Below are 16,253 nucleotides of genomic sequence, written 5' to 3' on the forward strand. Positions count from 1 at the left end.
CCAGCTCATCAAAAGACAAAAAGTTCAGCTCCTCCTCGAAATTGTCCTTTTTTCCCCCATCTCACTCCTTTTAACTGCCGACGCTAAATAAATACCTTGGAGTTAAGCTTACTCCTTGGTCCTTGTTTCATAAATTCAAATCTTTTCTCTTCTTATTTTTCTCATCGTATAAAGTCTGTATTTTTCGTTTATCGTCTATTTGTTATACTCCCTTGAGTCGTTGCAGATCGACGCGTGCTAGAGTTTCATCGGCACGCCGGTTATCAACTCTATTCATCAGTCGCCCAATTGACTTTAAACACAATGCGGACCTTTACGCTTCTGACGTCTCTCGCCGTTGGAGTCTCTGCTGGCACTGTCTCTGCCCCAATTGTTAAGCAAAGGTTTCATCATGACTCGTCCCTTGACAAACGCGACACTCTCAGTCTCGCTGCTCTCAATAATATCACAGGGGGTGGATATTACGCTGAGTTCCAAGTCGGTACACCAGGTCAAAATATCAGCTTCCAGCTTGACACTGGTAGCAGTGATACTTGGCTCAACTCAGATGACACCGATCTCTGCAATAGTAGAACCAAGCAAGAGACTATTGGCCCTTGTATGACTACATGTAGGTTATTCTCCCATCTCACCCAACAAGACTGTACTAAACATCTATAGTTAAACCCGACAAGAGTCGTACCTATAAATTGGTCGACCGTGATGGATTCGACATCACCTATCTTGATACGCGCTCAATTAGTGGTGATTACTTCAACGATACCGTCACTATCGATGGAAAAAGCATCAAGCAGCAAAGACTAGGTCTCGCTTCCGAATCTGTTCGTCCAACAGGCTTGATGGGCCTGGGCTTCTCTAGTAATGTCGTTGCCAACGGGTCATACCCAACCATTGTTGAGAACATGGTGTCTCAGGGCCTGATTGACCGAGCTGCCTTCAGTCTCTGGCTGGTAAGTCAACAGGGAAGAACAACTAGCCCCTTACTAACAAAACACGTAGAATGATCTCAGTTCAGAGCAAGGAACTATCCTCTTCGGCGGCCTTGACACTAAAAAGTTCGTCGGCAAGCTTGCAACTCTGCCTTTGTTGCCTGACCCTTCCACTCTCAACCTCACTCACTTCACCGTCGCCTTCCAAGGCTTCGAGGTCAAGACACCAAAGGGCCAAGATGAGATCAAGGTAGATAGTCTCAAGAAAGACACCACCGCCATTCTCGATTCTGGTGCTACCGTCTGCCTCTTGCCCGAAGCCCAAGTAGGGCCTATCTACAAGGCCTTCAACGTCCTGAGTGTGGAGGATGTCGCCATCCCCTTTGTAGACTGCGCCTACGGCAAAGACAAGGGCAAGGGTGTTAGCTTTGACTTCAAGTTCGACGGAAAGACAATCTCTGTTCCCATGAGCGAGATGGTCATCAATGCCTTCCCCGACAAGCAGGAAATTTTCGACGATCCTCAAGTCTCTTCCTACTTTGATGATTGGGACAGCGTCTGTATGTTTGGAATCAGCCCTGTTAGTCAGTATGGTCTCACGGGGAGCGTCACTCTTCTTGGAGACACATTCCTGCGTTCTGCCTACGTTGTCTATGACCTGGCAAATGAACAGCTGGGCATCGCTGAGGCGAACCATAACACCGACGAGTCAAACATCGTCGAACTCAAGGAGAAGGAAACCAATTTCCCGGATGTCACTGGTGTTGAAGGTAAGTCATTTACTGTATCTGTTTCATTCTTATTCAGTTTTCATCTAACCCATCTATAGGCACCTCCAGTTCTGGAGAGGACGACAATGCTGCCGGTCATTTGTCTCCTGCTTCCATGGTGACACTCATCGTGGCTGCGGGTATTGCATTGACTCTCTTGTAAACATGAGAATAGACTGGCAATAGGAGTTGAAAGCCAGCGTCAGCCACTGCAAGTGAGTTCGCGCCTGTACATAGAATCTATGGCACTGGTTTCTTCAAGTGCTGTATTTAAAAAATGATACCCCTTAATTGAACATGTGCGACTATCTTTGGCATGTCGAGTCTCGTCCTCGGTTCCACAGCAAATTCTGAACGCCTTTACCATCTATATCCCAAGCTGTAATTACATGGCCTTTTATGTCCACTCCTCAGCCCATCTTGTTATACCGCTCCCGTGCCCTGTCCTGCACTGTGTTCACATATTCAGCGTAACTGTTCTTTGTCTTACGCTCAGCCAACTGCGCTGCGTCGCCAAGGTTGCCACCCTCTGCGCCCAATCCAACGCCCTCCTGGTAAGCATTTGTCTCGATAACCTCGGTACGCCCATCTCCATTGACTCCAAGACCTGCACCGGTTGACCATCCCATCTTGGCCAGCATACCTGCTCCCTTTGACTGAACGGGCTTCGGAGCCGGTGCAGCCTCTTCCGCCTTCGGACCCGGCTTGGGTTTGCCTTGTGGTGCGGTCGTTGGCTTAGTTGGCTGATTGAAGGCAGCTCGCCTCTCTTTGGCACGATCGCGATATTGTGATGTCGCAGCTGCCGAGTCGGGGTTCTCTTGTGCCTGTTTCTGAAGTCTCTTGTCGCGTGCTGCTAACCTGGGCAATGCGGCTTTGACTTGTTCCTCGTTTTCCATCGCGTTCTTGTGGTTCCGAGATTTCTCATGAATGTTAACTTCATCCACAGATTTGTACTTGCGCATGCAGATCAGGCACATCAATCGATCGCGATCGACATAAGAAACTGGTGCATCCCCAGAGGCTGAGGTTGCCTGTGTCGTACTGCCGGGAGACTCATCTGGTGAGCCCTGCTTGCTGGGAGCAGCATGCTCAGGAGGACCAAGTTTTTGTGTTCCTGAAAGTGAGATCTTGATAGCACTCTGGGGTTTCGATGAGTCTCCTCCAGAACCTGACAGGTTTATGCGAAGTGGAGTTCGATTCACATCGCTGAACTCGGCCTTATCCTGTCGTGCCGGTCTAGCATCTTTCTCAACACGAAGCTCATCCCTCTTGCGCTGCCACATGGCCATCTGGCCCGCCATCATTGGCACAGACTTCTTCGTGGAAGAAGCAGCGAGGCTTCCCTCTGCTTTGCGCTTCTTTGACTTCTTGTCGTTACCATCTTCTTCGTTTGCTTTTGAGGCACCTTCACCTCCTGGAGGCTGTTCATTAACAACCTGCTGGCTAGGATACACGTGGTAGTCTCGGTAGCGAACACGAAGGTTGGGGTTAAACAAGGGTGTGAACGACAGGTGCTCGATTTCCGGTGTAAACTCGCGTTGTTCAGGCAAGAAAACCCCCATATGAGTGCTGGATACTGTCACTGGACATGCTGCAACCGTAAATGATCGAGATTTGTGAAATTTCGTCATCGCGGCCGATGCGTCTTCCACCGTCCAGAACTCAGCAAACCCATATTTAAAGGATTCGTTCGTGTGCACGTCACGCATAAGGAAGACTCGATGAAGGGAACCAGGTCGAGCGCCGTAACCTGTCGTGTCACCTGTCGGGGCTGTGGACTTCAGTTTGGGTGCTCCGTTGGACGTATCCTTGGTTTGATCTTGCTTCACAAGCTCTAGTCGCTTCATATCGTTGGCTAGCATATCTTCAGTCACAAATGATGCCAAGGGGTAGACGACAAGGATTTGTGCGGGTACATCCGAAGCATCTGCCATGCCTGTAAGACTCAATTGCCACGCTGGGGCTGGAACTTCGATATTAGCTTCTATCGTTGCTGAAATGTTCGGTTGACTTACCAGCCTGTGGGCCGCCACAAATCTTGCATTTGGTTCGGGTAGAGAAGTTGGAAAAGTCACACTATCTCGTTAGTGGCTGTGTGGCTGAAGCTGTGAGAGCAAACCTACAGTAGGACAGATCCAGTCACCACTGGGAACACCCCGAGCATCATCTTCGTCGCGTGCATCTCGGTTTCGAGCGTAATGGATGTACGCATCGAATCTCCCTTCTGGGACGTCATCAGTGGAATGCGTCATCTCAACAAGAAGCTTTGGATAATGCTCTCTCATAAAAGTAACAGCATGGTCAACTTCCTGGAACTGCACAAACGCTCTGCGATTTCCTGTTTGTATGTGTCAGCAACAAGAACGTAAGATACCAACCACATCTTACTAACCCTTGGAAGCGGAAACGCGCAAGTCAATTGACGGGAACTCGGCGGCAACTGAGTTGCTCAGGATACTGTCGCGCAGCTATAGGCCCGGAAATTAGTCTTGAGAACTGGTATCGACTGGTTTCAAGGGATGTGTTGCGCCGCTGGTGCCGTTTAATTAAGGACAATGGATGGGATAAAGGCAGCCTTTTGTCCGTCCTCCAGGGCAGTCGGGCTCGAATCCATAGGCCCAGAAGCCCGCATTTGGTTCTTGTAACACTTTGCTTAGACCGATAGGGTACCAACCTCATTCGACGATATACTAAAAGGCAGGCCTTCGAGAATGACGGTGTCGCTAGGCTTGCCAGCATCTCGCGTTGGGCTGTCGGAGTGACCGCGGTTATGATAGCTTCCAGACGGAGACTGAGATCGTGGATCATCACCATCGCGGTACCGACCTCTGCCACTCCGCTTTTCGTCCTCGTGGCGTCGTTGCCCTTGATCGTTATTGTCTACGTAACCATCATCGTACATGCCTCGGTAGTCATGTTCGTCGTGAGCGTTGTAGCGCGCTTCTCGAGATGCGCCGCCTCTTCTTGAGTATCCATCAACGTGACGGCCAGACCGGTTGTCGTAATCGTGGTTGTGGTCCCTTTCGTCATCCCGGTATCGAGAATCTCTCTCTCGAGGATCGTCGCGGAAAGCTTGTTTGGGCGGAGACCTGGAATGATCTCGCCGTCCCGTGGGGAAGTTAGCTACGAGGCTCAAATCATCCATGGAGATCCTTCTCGAGTTTTCCATCTCTGCCAGAGGCTCGGGTTATATGTTTACCCTGCCGCGATCGGTAGCCGGCATCTCGGTCTTGAAATTCGTCGCTCATGTTCATCATCCTTTGCTAGTCGTCCGTGGAGCGATCGAGGGTCGCATGTGGTGGTCGTCGCGCACAGCAGCTTCGGCTTACTCGGTATCCTTTTTCAAATTAAAGTGATGTCGGTTTTAGAAACGGTTGAACGTGAAAGGGAAAAAAGGGAAGAGTTTATGAAAAATGTTTGAAGGAAAGTCAAAAAGTCAAGGCGGCAGGGAGGAATAAGATGTCGAAGTGGGGCTTAGTCATCGCGATGTGATGCGCTCATGTGAGCGCCATCATCAGCGAATAGGCAGGCAATCATGGCTGGAGAAAGTGATTAAGTACAGAAATCACGTTGATCAGACTACCTACCTAATATTTATCATGACTGGTAATTTTATGTTGGGCCTTCTCTCTACCATCATGGTCTCATACAACATGGCTTGACCTCTGACCCTTGAACAAATCAAACCCACTCCTGATAGAACAACTCCGAGATATAAACTTACTCTTATTTCATCTCTCCTTCAACCTCTGCTGATTTAAAAATGGCAACTCAAGAAAAGGCTCAAGATCTTTGGGAACTATCAGAACAAGACTGCTATGTCGCTCTGACTCACGATCATCTCAATGCCCAGGCCATCATGGACCGGGTGCGCAGCCCCTCAGCTGGTGCAATCGTGCTATTTGCAGGTAATAAGCTCTCATCTCTCACAAATCGTTGTTCACAGCGAAACTGACCAAGCCCAGGTACTACCCGCGACAACTTCGCCGGAAAGGCAGTAAAAGAACTGCAGTATACAGCTTATCATCCCAGAGCTCTGAAGTCCATGATGGCCATTGCAAAGGACGTTCGCGATAAGCATGGTCTCCGCGGGGTAGCCATGATTCATCGCCTCGGAGCTGTACCTATCGCAGAAGAGAGCATCTTAATCGCCGTCTCATCACCGCATCGACAAGCGGCGTGGCGAGCTGGTGAAGAGGCATTGGAAGAGTGTAAATCCAAAGTTGAGGTTTGGAAACGTGAGGAGTTTGAAGGTGAGGAGGGGGTATGGAGAGCGAACCGAGACGGAGCTATAGGACAGCGCGAAGAAAGTTAATGCCATTTGATGCGAATTGGAAATAGACTCAAGCTTTTGGCAATTCATCTTATTGAAATTATAAGCATTCATACGCTACTATACGTCTCTAAACTGTCTCTGGCATGCTGAATCGCCATGCATCTAAACCACCAACGCTACCATGCTCCGGGCGTACCACTATCGCCAAACCCAATTCCAAAAATCACAGAAACATATTTTCAACTTGAGAAACATCACGATTCTATCTTCGGTGTTTCCTTCTGGTACACAGGCGGAGGCTCTCGCATGAACTCGAGGGGACATCGGGGAGGGTATTTGATGCCGCGGGCTCCACCATACATCACTATCGCTTGTATAAGTACTAATGAATGACCTGAGACGGAGATTTTTACTTACTGATGTGTCCGTTATAAGCCTCAGTGAATGTGACATCAGTGTTGAGTCCCTGGATATCGATGTCTTCTGTGAATGCTGTAGGATAGACGATGATACCATATTCAGCATGAAGGACTCGCCAAAACGAAAGAGGAAGTCTACGGTTCCAGTTAGTTCAATGCTCGAGTCTGTTGCAGGTACTAAATGCATACTTGTACTGATTGTGTTTGATGCAAGCGTGAACAAACAAGCACACAGTCTCGAGAACCAAGTGGCCATCATTGATGACATCGTCCAGTTCATCAGCCGCGAGGTCATGCACCCGCTGAAGGCGCTCCTTGGAGCATTTCATGGCTATTGACCACCCCTTGGCGATTTTATCGAGGTCTGTAACCGGCCACTCCTCCATTGTTGTCGAATTCCGTATTTTCGGTTGAGGGTTTGAGATAGCAAGTGGTAGTGTAAGTGGTTTCTGTTATGGTAGTGGTGCTGTCCTTCGCCTACTAAGAGCTTGTGGTAAGTATCTGAAGGGTTGAGAAATGATGGTTATGAATGAGAATGCTTTGGATGTTGAAAAGTTGAAAAGTTGAAATTTTTTAATTGTGAGGACCTCTTTGACTCAAATATTCAGTTCCTACCTATTCTTTTCAGGCTCTTCTCACATAACAAGTCGGAACCATCAAGGTGTCTCCTCCTGCTTCCACGCCATCACAGCCATACCTTAATCATTAATGACCACCAAAACAGCCTCCAAGGTCCTCATATTCCACCTTCTCGATTTAGGTTAAAGCCATTCTCCAATCACGATCCTTAAATGTGTGTGCCTCTTGATTAAACGTGGGGTTCATCATGAGTTTGCATGAGGGGGAGGGCCAATCTCGTGAACCCTTCTGGCCACTTCGTCATATCGTCATGTTATCATGTCATGTCAACTCCGATCACGGGGTCTTCACGGGCTCTCATCAAAAAATAATTGATAATTCAAAAATAGGCTGATAGGTATAGTAGATAGTAGATAGGGTATCGATATTATATAGGTAGCTCAGGCTCAATTGCCTACTCATACAGCTAAGGCACCTCCAAAGGTAGGTTGGTATATATATACTAGGTCATCAAAAATCAGATCGCTCATGGTATCTCTTCGCTCCGTCTCCATCAACCCCAGCACAGCCCATAATATTACAGCCCACTGAATGTATTCACACAATACTCCCTTCTTACAAAGCGTAGTTTTCGGTATGTAAGAAGATCTCCTCAAGCTCATCATCTCCCCAGATCTCCGCCTGTAGTCGAGCAACCGTATTGGCAACACCAACTCTCATAGAGGGTGGGCCACATACGAAAACTGCTGTACGTCGGCCAAGGATTCCTCGTCCATCGGCACCTCCTGTCGCCCATTCCTTGAGCATGTAGCCCAGGTCAGGACGACCATACTCAACGCTCCACCCTCCGTCGATCTGATGAGGTACGGGGAACGCAAAACGCATCAGACTCTTTTGAAACTCAGTTGGGGTTTGGGGAAAGCCGAAGTCAAAGCCAGATGGGGGACCAAAAGTCGATGTTGGTCGCGGTCTTCCGGCCTCAGGGTTGGCTGTCCTCAGGTGAGCGAGCTCAGGAGCCCGAACTGGGAATGCTTCTTCTTCTGTAGGGAACGACTCTGGAAGTCTTCGAGGAGACCTTGGCGCGTAGTTAAACTGGGGTGGATTCTCTTGCTTGATGGGTCTGAAATGGAACTCCGGGTCGTTTTTAGTAGGTTCCTCGCCGTCTTCAAGGGGAATCTTCTTGTCCTCAGGATAACCGTGACCCTCAAGTCTCCTAAGAGCCTCATCTTGGTTGGTAGGAGGTGGCCCCGGTGGAGGAGGGGGGATCGAGTGAGGCTGAAGGTACTTCTGCTGAGGAAGGGCTGTGATGCGGTCCTCGTCCTCGGCTCGGAGCTCCCTTTCACGCTCGGGGTCACCCTGAGCCTCGGACTGAATTAGGGCAGAGTTTCTCTTGGAAGCAATTCCCGCAACAAAACCATCGAGCTTGTCATGGAACATATGACTCAAAGCTCGGGGTCCATTGGGGCCACCAGGGCCGACCTGGTTGAAGGGACCTGGGCCTTCCATACCTGGTCTTGCTCTTACGGCCGATGTAACAAAGAACTTGCAAGTGACGCTCTCGGGAGGAGCGGCCTCACGACAAATTCGCAGCTCTTCTCTGAACCAATCCATAGCTTCAAGTCGCTTCAGAGCCCACACGACAACAACCTTCTTGGTGATAGCCTTGCCATCCCTCATTCTCTTGATGAGGTTGAGAAGCTGTGATACAAGGGCGGTGATACCACTACCACCGGCAATCAGGATGCAGGTATCGAAGGCAGCTAGATCGCGGCGCATACCGCCATAGGGGCCATCAAGAAACGCGCGGTAGGTATGGAATGGTCCTTTCTCAATAGCAGTGTCCAACACCTTGCGTGTAAATCCACCATAGGGTCTGAATACCAGAGTGCAGTCACGATATTGCTCACCGTACTCTGATGGGAAGTCATCGCTGCACAGCGACGAAATGGTGAAAGGGTGGTTCTCAAAGATGGAGATACCAGGCATACGCAGATAAACGTATTGGCCAGGCTTCCATTTCATCTGGGTTGGAATTGTAACTTTGATGGCATTCTCGGCCATAAGAGTAATAGCAGCCTCGTCTCCAACCATAAAAGACATACGCCAAGGCTTGAGCCAGTTCAGCTTGAACAGCCTTATGAAGTAACAGAATGCCCAGATACCTATTGTGGCATACAGGTAGGCCCATGACATGAGGAAGTTCTTGGTGTGCCAGAAAAGGAGACCAACGTAGACAATCCCCACAGGTACGTGGAGGACCACGAAGATCTCATAGGCTGTTCTCCTGATGAAGGGTAGTGATGCGACACAAAGCCAGATAAGGGGTACAAGACAGGCGATGCCAGTACCATAAATGATACCACTCCCGCCGGGAAACAAGCGCTGAAACACCTTCATTCCACCGTCATCCCAGACAGGCTGGATATAAAAGGGAATGGCGTGGACGAGGGATAGAAACAGGCAGAGGTAGCCTGCCCATCGGTGGAAAACATTCAGTCGCTCAGGACCAATGCCAATGATAGCGGTAAGGATATTTGCCTTCATGCTGGTTGCGATGATCCATGGTGTCAAAGCAATGGCGATCATGCCGGATCGAATCGCCAGGGGAGGTGATCCAAACTGAATGCTCTGCCAGTATAGGGGCTGTTGCAGGAAGCAGTAAAGGACGACAAAGGCGAGAGAGATGAAGACAGTAGTAAGAACTGCCAATGAGGAGAAGGTGACTCGGCGTTTTCCGAATACAAAGTCCGGAATAGGACGATAAAAGATCCATCGAAATAGAGCCAAGGTATCGTTGATAATGTTAACAGAGGAAAAGTGTGCCTTTGGTCGGAAGTTCTTCTCGCCCATCATGTCATGACCTTCCGGGAAGAAATGCTGGCTCTGGGCACTGCGCATCCCAGACATAGCCTCTGCCTCAGCACTGTAGAGATTTTGATAGTGCTCCTCTACCTCCTGTTTGTAAATAGCTTGTCGAATCTTGTCCTGCCAGAAGTGCCAGACACGCATAATGAGAACAGTGCCCATCAAGGCGAGGGCGAAATAAGACCATCCTCGACCGTATTTACCAGACTTCTCCCATGGGTCTATTGTATGCGCCTGGACTAAGCCGGGTGGGCTCGTCGGTGTTAGGGGAATGGAGATGCGCTTGATGAGGCTGGAGAAGGTCCTTGTGGCCTCCTCCATGGTCTCGCGCATATATGAGTTGGGAGCCATTTCGACCAGCGTTAAAGCTCAGCAAATTTTGGTAGTATTTGGCGACAGAGCGCGTATCAGGCCTTTTAGTTCGACATCAACGGCGATTTCGTATATCTTTATGCGTGTGTTTAAGTAAGAGGAGAACAAGGGCATAAGACGGCAACTTGGCTGACTGGTCTATCGAACCCTCAATGGATGGCGATCTAGTGAAATGCGCACAGGTGAAACGATCAATCGGCTCGAATCGAAGAATACCAGACTCTCCGATTAGAGGTACAGAGGCAATAACACAAACAATAAACGAAAGGATGCAAACGCCTTGAACTTAGGGTATTGGGAAGCAGGGTCTTAAGACGGGGAGCTACAGTGGAGTCCAGATGGGCATGCGGCCGAATATATGGCCTTAGGCGATCGGATCCTCACCGTCGAGCGGAGAACGAAAGAGCTGCAGAGGTAAGGCTCAGCAACATATTGCAGCTAGTGGGTGCCTCTTGTGATACAGCGGCGGCAAGCATGTCACTACTATACAGACAGACAGGGATAGGAAGAGGTGGAATTCAAGATTGACATGCGGGAAGAGTCTGTGCAGCAAACGAGTCAACACAAGGCCCAGCGGCTGACGGAGCTCTGATATTGGCCAGCTCATGAAATGCCGTCTCCCCATGAGTGGATCATCCGGCTGTCACACAGCCGCGAGCTGGCGTGGTTGAGAGAAACAGACGCAGGCGGAGTGATGAAGGTGGGTGACATGCAGAATTAAGAGAAAGTTCAATCCATAATGAGAGAAACACGATGGCGGGATGTGGATGTTTTCCGGTTGAGGGACCGGGATGCAGGCTCTAAGTCTGCATGTTGGCCAGGGATCATCATCAACGACGGCTGGGACATGCTATGCTGTTTCCTTGCTTGAAACTTTGTAAAGAAATATTGTTCTTGTTGGAAAAAGCTTCATTGCGTCTTTCCCAAGAGCGCTGTGATAATGTGATGAACGCTATAATAGCTTCACAATAAAATGAGACCTAGCGCTTGCTGTACGGGACGAGAAATTAGCATTGTGATGATATAGCTACCGAATGTTTAAGCTCTCTACGGCTGTTGGCTCATCCACAACCACGGGAAAGATGAGCGTCTGAATACGGCTCAGGATTGGGCGCTGGACACTCCCGACACATCTGGCCAAGATGTTCCTGGCACTTGGACTGTGATCCAAGCACTTGCTTGAGCCATCTGCGTTGGTCTATCCCCCCCTCCAAGGACGGGTAATTGTTCTTAGAGGCCGCTGATGGATTTGGGGGCTGAATGGCAGAGGAGAAGCAACCATGGTGGAGTCTTCAAGATGTAACGCTGTGATGAGATGCGATAGGCTAACATGATTGGCCGACAGACACAGTGACGATCCTTGCAGATTTTCGATGGCTTCTTCAACGGGCGGTAACAGGCGAGTTGTGATTCGCTGCTGGAGGTGATCAGCCTTCTGGAGGCTTAATCGCATGCGTCCTTCGATTCGTGCACCACTTCTTTCTTTCAAAGCTTCGAACCTCATTCGAGGATTCCCTTGTTTATATCGGGCATTAAGGATCTCAAAATGGTCGAGAATCATCCGAGCGCAATATGATGGGCCAGGAACGGTTTGTGTCGATGTTGAAAGGGTCTCTCGTCGTTCGATGATGCATCGAAAATGCCTGAACCAACAGAGAGTCGCACGACATCATCATAACCGTTGAGCATGTTGGTGATATGTTGCCTCCCATGCACAGCTTCTGCGGACCGCCGCGGGATAAATGCCATGATGTGAGGGGACCAACAAAGGATCCAAGCTCCCTGTCAAATTTCTGTTCCCTTTGCCACGCCTCATGGATACTTCACGATGTAAGTGTCGGATGAGACGGAATATGTTGTTGGTGATGTTGGTTTGACTTTTGCTTCTTGTGACTGTCGATCAAGCCGTTCGAGGTGTTGTTGGTGATTGCGCTTTGGCAGTGGGTAATGTAACGGGAAAAGAGGTCGGTAAATCCCTACTCAAAGATAATGAAGGACTTTCTTGATACAGAAGTTGTAAAGTTGGAGACTAACGTTCCAACAATAATGATTCTTGTCCATCCCATCAACCTCCCAGTCAACACAGCCCGGAGGTGAACTGTCATCCTTGATGATAGTTAATGTAAAGAAGTAGGATAGTCGACACTCATTAATTGTGGTAATCGAGAACAACATTGATGATCATATTTGAGCCAGAAAAAGATAGCAATTTGTTAGTTGTGATTGTTAATATCGCGAGATATTTAAATACAAATCATCTTCATGATCTTCATGATCTTCATAAACAACTTACCCTACGTCGAAGGTCAAGCTTGGAGTCCAGTCAGCCTTGCACCTAGGTAGCCTGTCTGACTGGTTAGAGCTCAACTGTACCCCACCAAGGACCCCACGAGGCTGCGAACATCTCTCCAACTTTTCATCATCAATTTCTCATATCAAACTATCAACAACCGACCACGGTCGAAATTCAAACTCACGGTAACTTGTAACTGAGGGCTTCAGTTGAACCAGAAACCATGGCCTCTAATAAGGGACTTACACGGACGACTTTTGCCAAGCTATCGCCTCATCCGTATCTGCTTGCCAGCCTCGATCCCGCCTCTGATGATATCCGCCCAGCTCGAAGCAATGGCCGAGCCCGAAACGAATCTCGCAAGCCAACAGTCAACTTAGCGAGCTTGTCACACGCTCATGGAAGTGCTGTCGTTCGTGTGGGCGATACTACCGTCATTTGTGGTGTACGAGGCGAGACTATCTTAACTCCCAACATCCCGAATTATCGTGCCTCCAATACCGAAACCGAGTTGAAAGACTACGACCTCCTGGTGCCCAACATTGAGCTTGCTACGGGTTGCGCTCCTCAGTTCCTCCCAGGTGGTCCACCAAGCACGCTTGCCCAGACTCTCAGCACACGGATATACTCCCTTCTTCACAGCTCCAAAATAATCAAGCCTGATGACCTGCGAATATGGCACACAACACTATCTGAAGACCTCGAAGATCGCATGGAAGAGGACGAAGAAGACACAAGCAACCAGAGCCGATCCGTTGTGGCCTACTGGGTGCTCTACATTGATATCTTTTTCATCTCATTTGATGGAAACCCGTTCGATGCTGCGTGGGCTGCTACAATGGCTGCGCTACGAAACACGAAGCTTCCTGGAGCGCGGTACGACATTGACCGAGAAATGATTATCTGCTCCCGCAAACAGCTCAGACCTCTGAACATCACGAACATTCCAATCGCATGCACAGCAGTTGTCTTTACCGGCAAAGAAACGGACCGACCCACTGACGGCAGGTTCTGGCTACTCGTTGACCCAGACAGACTTGAAGAGTCACTTTGCGACGAGAGTGTAACGATTGTGGTGGATTGCAAGGACGGAGATGTCACGATCTTGACCATCTCCAAGCATGGAGGAACTGCCCTCACGCCCCAGTTCCTCACATCAGAGCAATTCCTGGGCTGGGCTTCAAAGCGATGGGAGGAGTTTAACACGGCCATCACCCAATCATAGATTAATGATACCCCAATGAAAAGAATATCGATCACAATTGCTCACAGCCGTGGCTTTTACCATTATAATCATAAACTAAGTTGAATGAAGAAATGTGTCAAGGCCATTCGACCTACCCTTTCAGACTTTATTCTAGGGCAGGAGATACCGGAAGACAAATCGCTCTACCACTCATAAAGTGAGTAGTAATGAAACTACCACGCCACAAGCAATGTTCCAGAAGAGGTAGATATTGCGTAAAAGGCTGAGTGGATGATGAGGAAAAAAGAAGAAGAAGAAGAAGAGAGGAAAATCTCGGCCAATCCTTTTCATTGCTGGGAGTAGAAGTGCACGGACCATATATCTACTAACCTCCACTGGCTGCTTAGCAACCCTGCCCCACCTGAAATCTTCTTCAAACTTCGCGCATCATAAAAAGGCTGATCAACTTTCTCTCCCTTCCTTTCCTTCTATCCTCACAACCTCAACCTCACCATGGAATCCCTCTCAGACACCCTATGGGATGTAGTGATCAGCGGCACTGGGCTACAACAGTCCCTCCTCGCCCTGTAAGCTTTGGATTCCATTGTTGAGATGCTGCCTCGGTCGGACTGACCCAGTCTTCATTCTTGAAGAGCTTTGTCGCGTTCAGGCAAGAATATTCTACACGTCGACCCCAACGACTTCTACGGAGGCAGCGAAGCTGCGTTCAGTCTTCAGGAGGCAGATGAGTGGGCTGAGAAGAATCGTTCGACAGAACCCTCGCGGTTGTTCTCTTCCGCGGAGGTGAAGCGAGATGCGGACGCTTTAGGCGCAACACGATCCTACAGCTTGGCTCTCGCGCCGCAGCTGATACACTTGCGGTCGAAGCTGGTGACACAGCTCGTCGATTCGAAAGCATTTCGCCAGATCGAGTTTCTCGCTGTCGGTTCCTTCTACATCTTCCAGCCACCTTCAGATTCCTCGTCGACACCGTCGCTCAGTCGGATACCATCGACCCGCGAAGATGTCTTCTCCAACAAGTCCATTCCAGCTCGGTCCAAGCGGTCCTTGATGAAGTTCCTCAAGTTTGTGCTTGACTTCAATTCGGAACCTCAAATCGATACATGGCAGGCGCGTGCTGATGAGAAGCTGGCGCAGTTCCTGGCGTCGGAGTTCAAGCTCGATACTGCACTTCAATCCTATATCATCACACTGACGCTGAGTCACGATGGAAAAGTAACAGTCAAAGATGGCTTGACCGCCATCAACCGACACCTGACATCGATGGGTGTCTTCGGTCCTGGCTTTGCTGCAGTCTATCCTAAATGGGGTGGTTTGTCAGAGGTGGCTCAAGTGGGCTGCCGCGCTGCGGCTGTCGGTGGTGCAATCTATATGCTGGGTTCTGGCATAAAGAATCTGCAGCGATCTGAGCAACCCGATGCTCCGCTGGAGCTCTCATTCACGAATGACATCGACGTCAAGGCCAAATTGGTCGTCCAAGGTGCCGATGCAGCTGACTCTAGCAGTATTCGAATCAGCAGGCTTACTACGGTGACGAAGTCAAATTTGTCTCCGGTTTTTGAGCTGCTCACTGACGGCGCTCCCGCACCCGCTGTCGCAGTAGTGGCATTTCCATCAGGCACTGTCTCCGGTGAGGACGAAAGTCTGCACGAGTTTCCAGTGTATGCCATGGTACACTCAAGCGACACTGGGGAGTGCCCTTCTGATCAATGTGAGTTCTATCCTTTTCTTTTTTCTATTATCCTCCCTGGTGTTATGATGATTCACATACCGAATACTTATCTACATTGTCTGAATCCTAATGACGATCATTATCTCTGACAACCTGATGCGCACCTCATACTTTTTATCATTGTACTTGACACATGATTAAGAGACGATCATGCTAACGAAAAGTCAACAGATGTCATATATCTCACCACTGTGTATACCACATCGGCGAAATCGGTTCTTGAGAAGGCTCTTTCGTCTCTGCTTGCCACTGTTTCCAATGGTCAAGATGTGTCTTCACCCATCTACCAGTTGTACTACGAACAGAGTGGTGGAACAAACTCTTTGAGCGTAGATAGAGACATTGCTACCTTTTCCCCCACGTCGCTAGGTCTCGCATTCGATGATTCCATCCTTGAATCTGTCCACGAGGCTTGGAAGTTGGTCAATGCTGACTTGGAGGGCACATCTGCTGATTACATGAAATTCGAAGATCGAGAGGGCGGAGTTGATGATGATCCCTTTGACTAGATAATATCAATAATAATAATCATGTGCGAATTATTTCAAATTCTGTTCCCATCGAATGATGATTATGTTTCGAGGGCTTGCCCACTTAATATCTTGCTTACTGACCAGAAATATCCCGTTGATGCCTTGTTTCCCATCCCAAAATCAAGATATATACCGTTGACCATATCCCATGTATGCTGTCAATACCTATGTCCCCATTTTGCTTCCATATCAAGCGTTCCCCAAACTCCAAGAATTTGGTGACCGACTTCCCTGGAAAATGAAATTGGCAACGCCGCTTGAGATCGTAAAGTCATTGC

The 16,253-nt window shown here is 49.1% G+C and overlaps 7 protein-coding genes across 7 annotated transcripts; 4 read left to right on the forward strand and 3 right to left on the reverse strand.

Annotated features, from left to right (window-relative positions):
- The first annotated feature begins 65 nt into the window (after positions 1-65).
- On the forward strand, positions 66-1,959 carry BKA55DRAFT_557538 (aspartic peptidase domain-containing protein). Its single transcript, XM_046191809.1, has 4 exons — positions 66-610; positions 661-950; positions 1,000-1,699; positions 1,759-1,959. Exons 1-4 carry the CDS (start codon positions 304-306, stop codon positions 1,860-1,862), a joined length of 1,401 nt encoding a protein of 466 aa, XP_046053730.1. The 5' UTR covers positions 66-303; the 3' UTR covers positions 1,863-1,959.
- On the reverse strand, positions 1,960-5,187 carry BKA55DRAFT_557543 (uncharacterized protein). The gene is made up of 5 exons (XM_046191810.1): positions 4,374-5,187; positions 4,092-4,167; positions 3,823-4,037; positions 3,715-3,775; positions 1,960-3,662 (listed from the first exon to the last, which is right to left on the reverse strand). The coding sequence occupies exons 1-5, from the start codon at positions 4,866-4,868 to the stop codon at positions 2,110-2,112; spliced, it is 2,400 nt and encodes a 799-aa protein (XP_046053731.1). The 5' UTR covers positions 4,869-5,187; the 3' UTR covers positions 1,960-2,109.
- A 12-nt stretch (positions 5,188-5,199) lies between these two features.
- BKA55DRAFT_557546 (Molybdopterin biosynthesis MoaE) lies at positions 5,200-6,065 on the forward strand. Its single transcript, XM_046191811.1, has 2 exons — positions 5,200-5,607; positions 5,665-6,065. The coding sequence occupies exons 1-2, from the start codon at positions 5,463-5,465 to the stop codon at positions 6,012-6,014; spliced, it is 495 nt and encodes a 164-aa protein (XP_046053732.1). The 5' UTR covers positions 5,200-5,462; the 3' UTR covers positions 6,015-6,065.
- Positions 6,066-6,384: 319 nt separating this feature from the next.
- BKA55DRAFT_590408 (ferric reductase like transmembrane component-domain-containing protein) lies at positions 6,385-10,189 on the reverse strand (the record flags this gene model as incomplete). Its single annotated transcript, XM_046195084.1, has 4 exons — positions 6,385-6,529; positions 6,584-6,843; positions 7,258-7,261; positions 7,593-10,189. The coding sequence occupies 4 exons, from the start codon at positions 10,187-10,189 to the stop codon at positions 6,385-6,387; spliced, it is 3,006 nt and encodes a 1,001-aa protein (XP_046053733.1).
- Positions 10,190-11,295: 1,106 nt separating this feature from the next.
- Positions 11,296-11,980, reverse strand: BKA55DRAFT_230716 (uncharacterized protein). Its single transcript, XM_046185269.1, has one exon. The coding sequence runs from the start codon at positions 11,769-11,771 to the stop codon at positions 11,409-11,411; it is 363 nt and encodes a 120-aa protein (XP_046053734.1). The 5' UTR covers positions 11,772-11,980; the 3' UTR covers positions 11,296-11,408.
- A 653-nt stretch (positions 11,981-12,633) lies between these two features.
- On the forward strand, positions 12,634-13,762 carry BKA55DRAFT_557551 (ribosomal protein S5 domain 2-type protein). The gene has a single exon (XM_046191812.1). It carries the CDS (start codon positions 12,727-12,729, stop codon positions 13,726-13,728), a length of 1,002 nt encoding a protein of 333 aa, XP_046053735.1. The 5' UTR covers positions 12,634-12,726; the 3' UTR covers positions 13,729-13,762.
- Positions 13,763-14,109: 347 nt separating this feature from the next.
- Positions 14,110-15,980, forward strand: BKA55DRAFT_557553 (GDP dissociation inhibitor). Its single transcript, XM_046191813.1, has 3 exons — positions 14,110-14,276; positions 14,343-15,421; positions 15,614-15,980. The coding sequence occupies exons 1-3, from the start codon at positions 14,203-14,205 to the stop codon at positions 15,949-15,951; spliced, it is 1,491 nt and encodes a 496-aa protein (XP_046053736.1). The 5' UTR covers positions 14,110-14,202; the 3' UTR covers positions 15,952-15,980.
- The last annotated feature ends 273 nt before the right edge of the window (positions 15,981-16,253 follow it).

The sequence above is a fragment of the Fusarium redolens genome (assembly GCF_020744475.1).
Source record: "Fusarium redolens strain MPI-CAGE-AT-0023 chromosome Unknown BKA55scaffold_3, whole genome shotgun sequence".
NCBI lineage: Eukaryota > Fungi > Ascomycota > Sordariomycetes > Hypocreales > Nectriaceae > Fusarium > Fusarium redolens.

What these genes read in the sequence shown, in the direction of transcription:
- BKA55DRAFT_230716 (XM_046185269.1), bottom strand. Translation starts at nt 11,771, where the DNA reads ATGATTCTCGACCATTTTGAGATCCTTAATGCCCGATATAAACAAGGG.
- BKA55DRAFT_557551 (XM_046191812.1), top strand. Translation starts at nt 12,727, where the DNA reads ATGGCCTCTAATAAGGGACTTACACGGACGACTTTTGCCAAGCTATCG.
- BKA55DRAFT_557546 (XM_046191811.1), top strand. Translation starts at nt 5,463, where the DNA reads ATGGCAACTCAAGAAAAGGCTCAAGATCTTTGGGAACTATCAGAACAA. An exon ending in TGCAATCGTGCTATTTGCAG is followed by an intron (nt 5,608 to 5,664) that starts GTAATAAGCTCT and finishes GACCAAGCCCAG; the next exon opens with GTACTACCCGCGACAACTTC.
- BKA55DRAFT_557538 (XM_046191809.1), top strand. Translation starts at nt 304, where the DNA reads ATGCGGACCTTTACGCTTCTGACGTCTCTCGCCGTTGGAGTCTCTGCT. An exon ending in CTGCCTTCAGTCTCTGGCTG is followed by an intron (nt 951 to 999) that starts GTAAGTCAACAG and finishes CAAAACACGTAG; the next exon opens with AATGATCTCAGTTCAGAGCA. An exon ending in GGATGTCACTGGTGTTGAAG is followed by an intron (nt 1,700 to 1,758) that starts GTAAGTCATTTA and finishes ACCCATCTATAG; the next exon opens with GCACCTCCAGTTCTGGAGAG.
- BKA55DRAFT_557543 (XM_046191810.1), bottom strand. Translation starts at nt 4,868, where the DNA reads ATGGAAAACTCGAGAAGGATCTCCATGGATGATTTGAGCCTCGTAGCT. An exon ending in TTAGTATATCGTCGAATGAG is followed by an intron (nt 4,168 to 4,373) that starts GTTGGTACCCTA and finishes CCGGGCCTATAG; the next exon opens with CTGCGCGACAGTATCCTGAG. An exon ending in TTGTGGCGGCCCACAGGCTG is followed by an intron (nt 3,663 to 3,714) that starts GTAAGTCAACCG and finishes TCGAAGTTCCAG; the next exon opens with CCCCAGCGTGGCAATTGAGT.
- BKA55DRAFT_557553 (XM_046191813.1), top strand. Translation starts at nt 14,203, where the DNA reads ATGGAATCCCTCTCAGACACCCTATGGGATGTAGTGATCAGCGGCACT. An exon ending in CAACAGTCCCTCCTCGCCCT is followed by an intron (nt 14,277 to 14,342) that starts GTAAGCTTTGGA and finishes TCATTCTTGAAG; the next exon opens with AGCTTTGTCGCGTTCAGGCA. An exon ending in GGAGTGCCCTTCTGATCAAT is followed by an intron (nt 15,422 to 15,613) that starts GTGAGTTCTATC and finishes AAAAGTCAACAG; the next exon opens with ATGTCATATATCTCACCACT.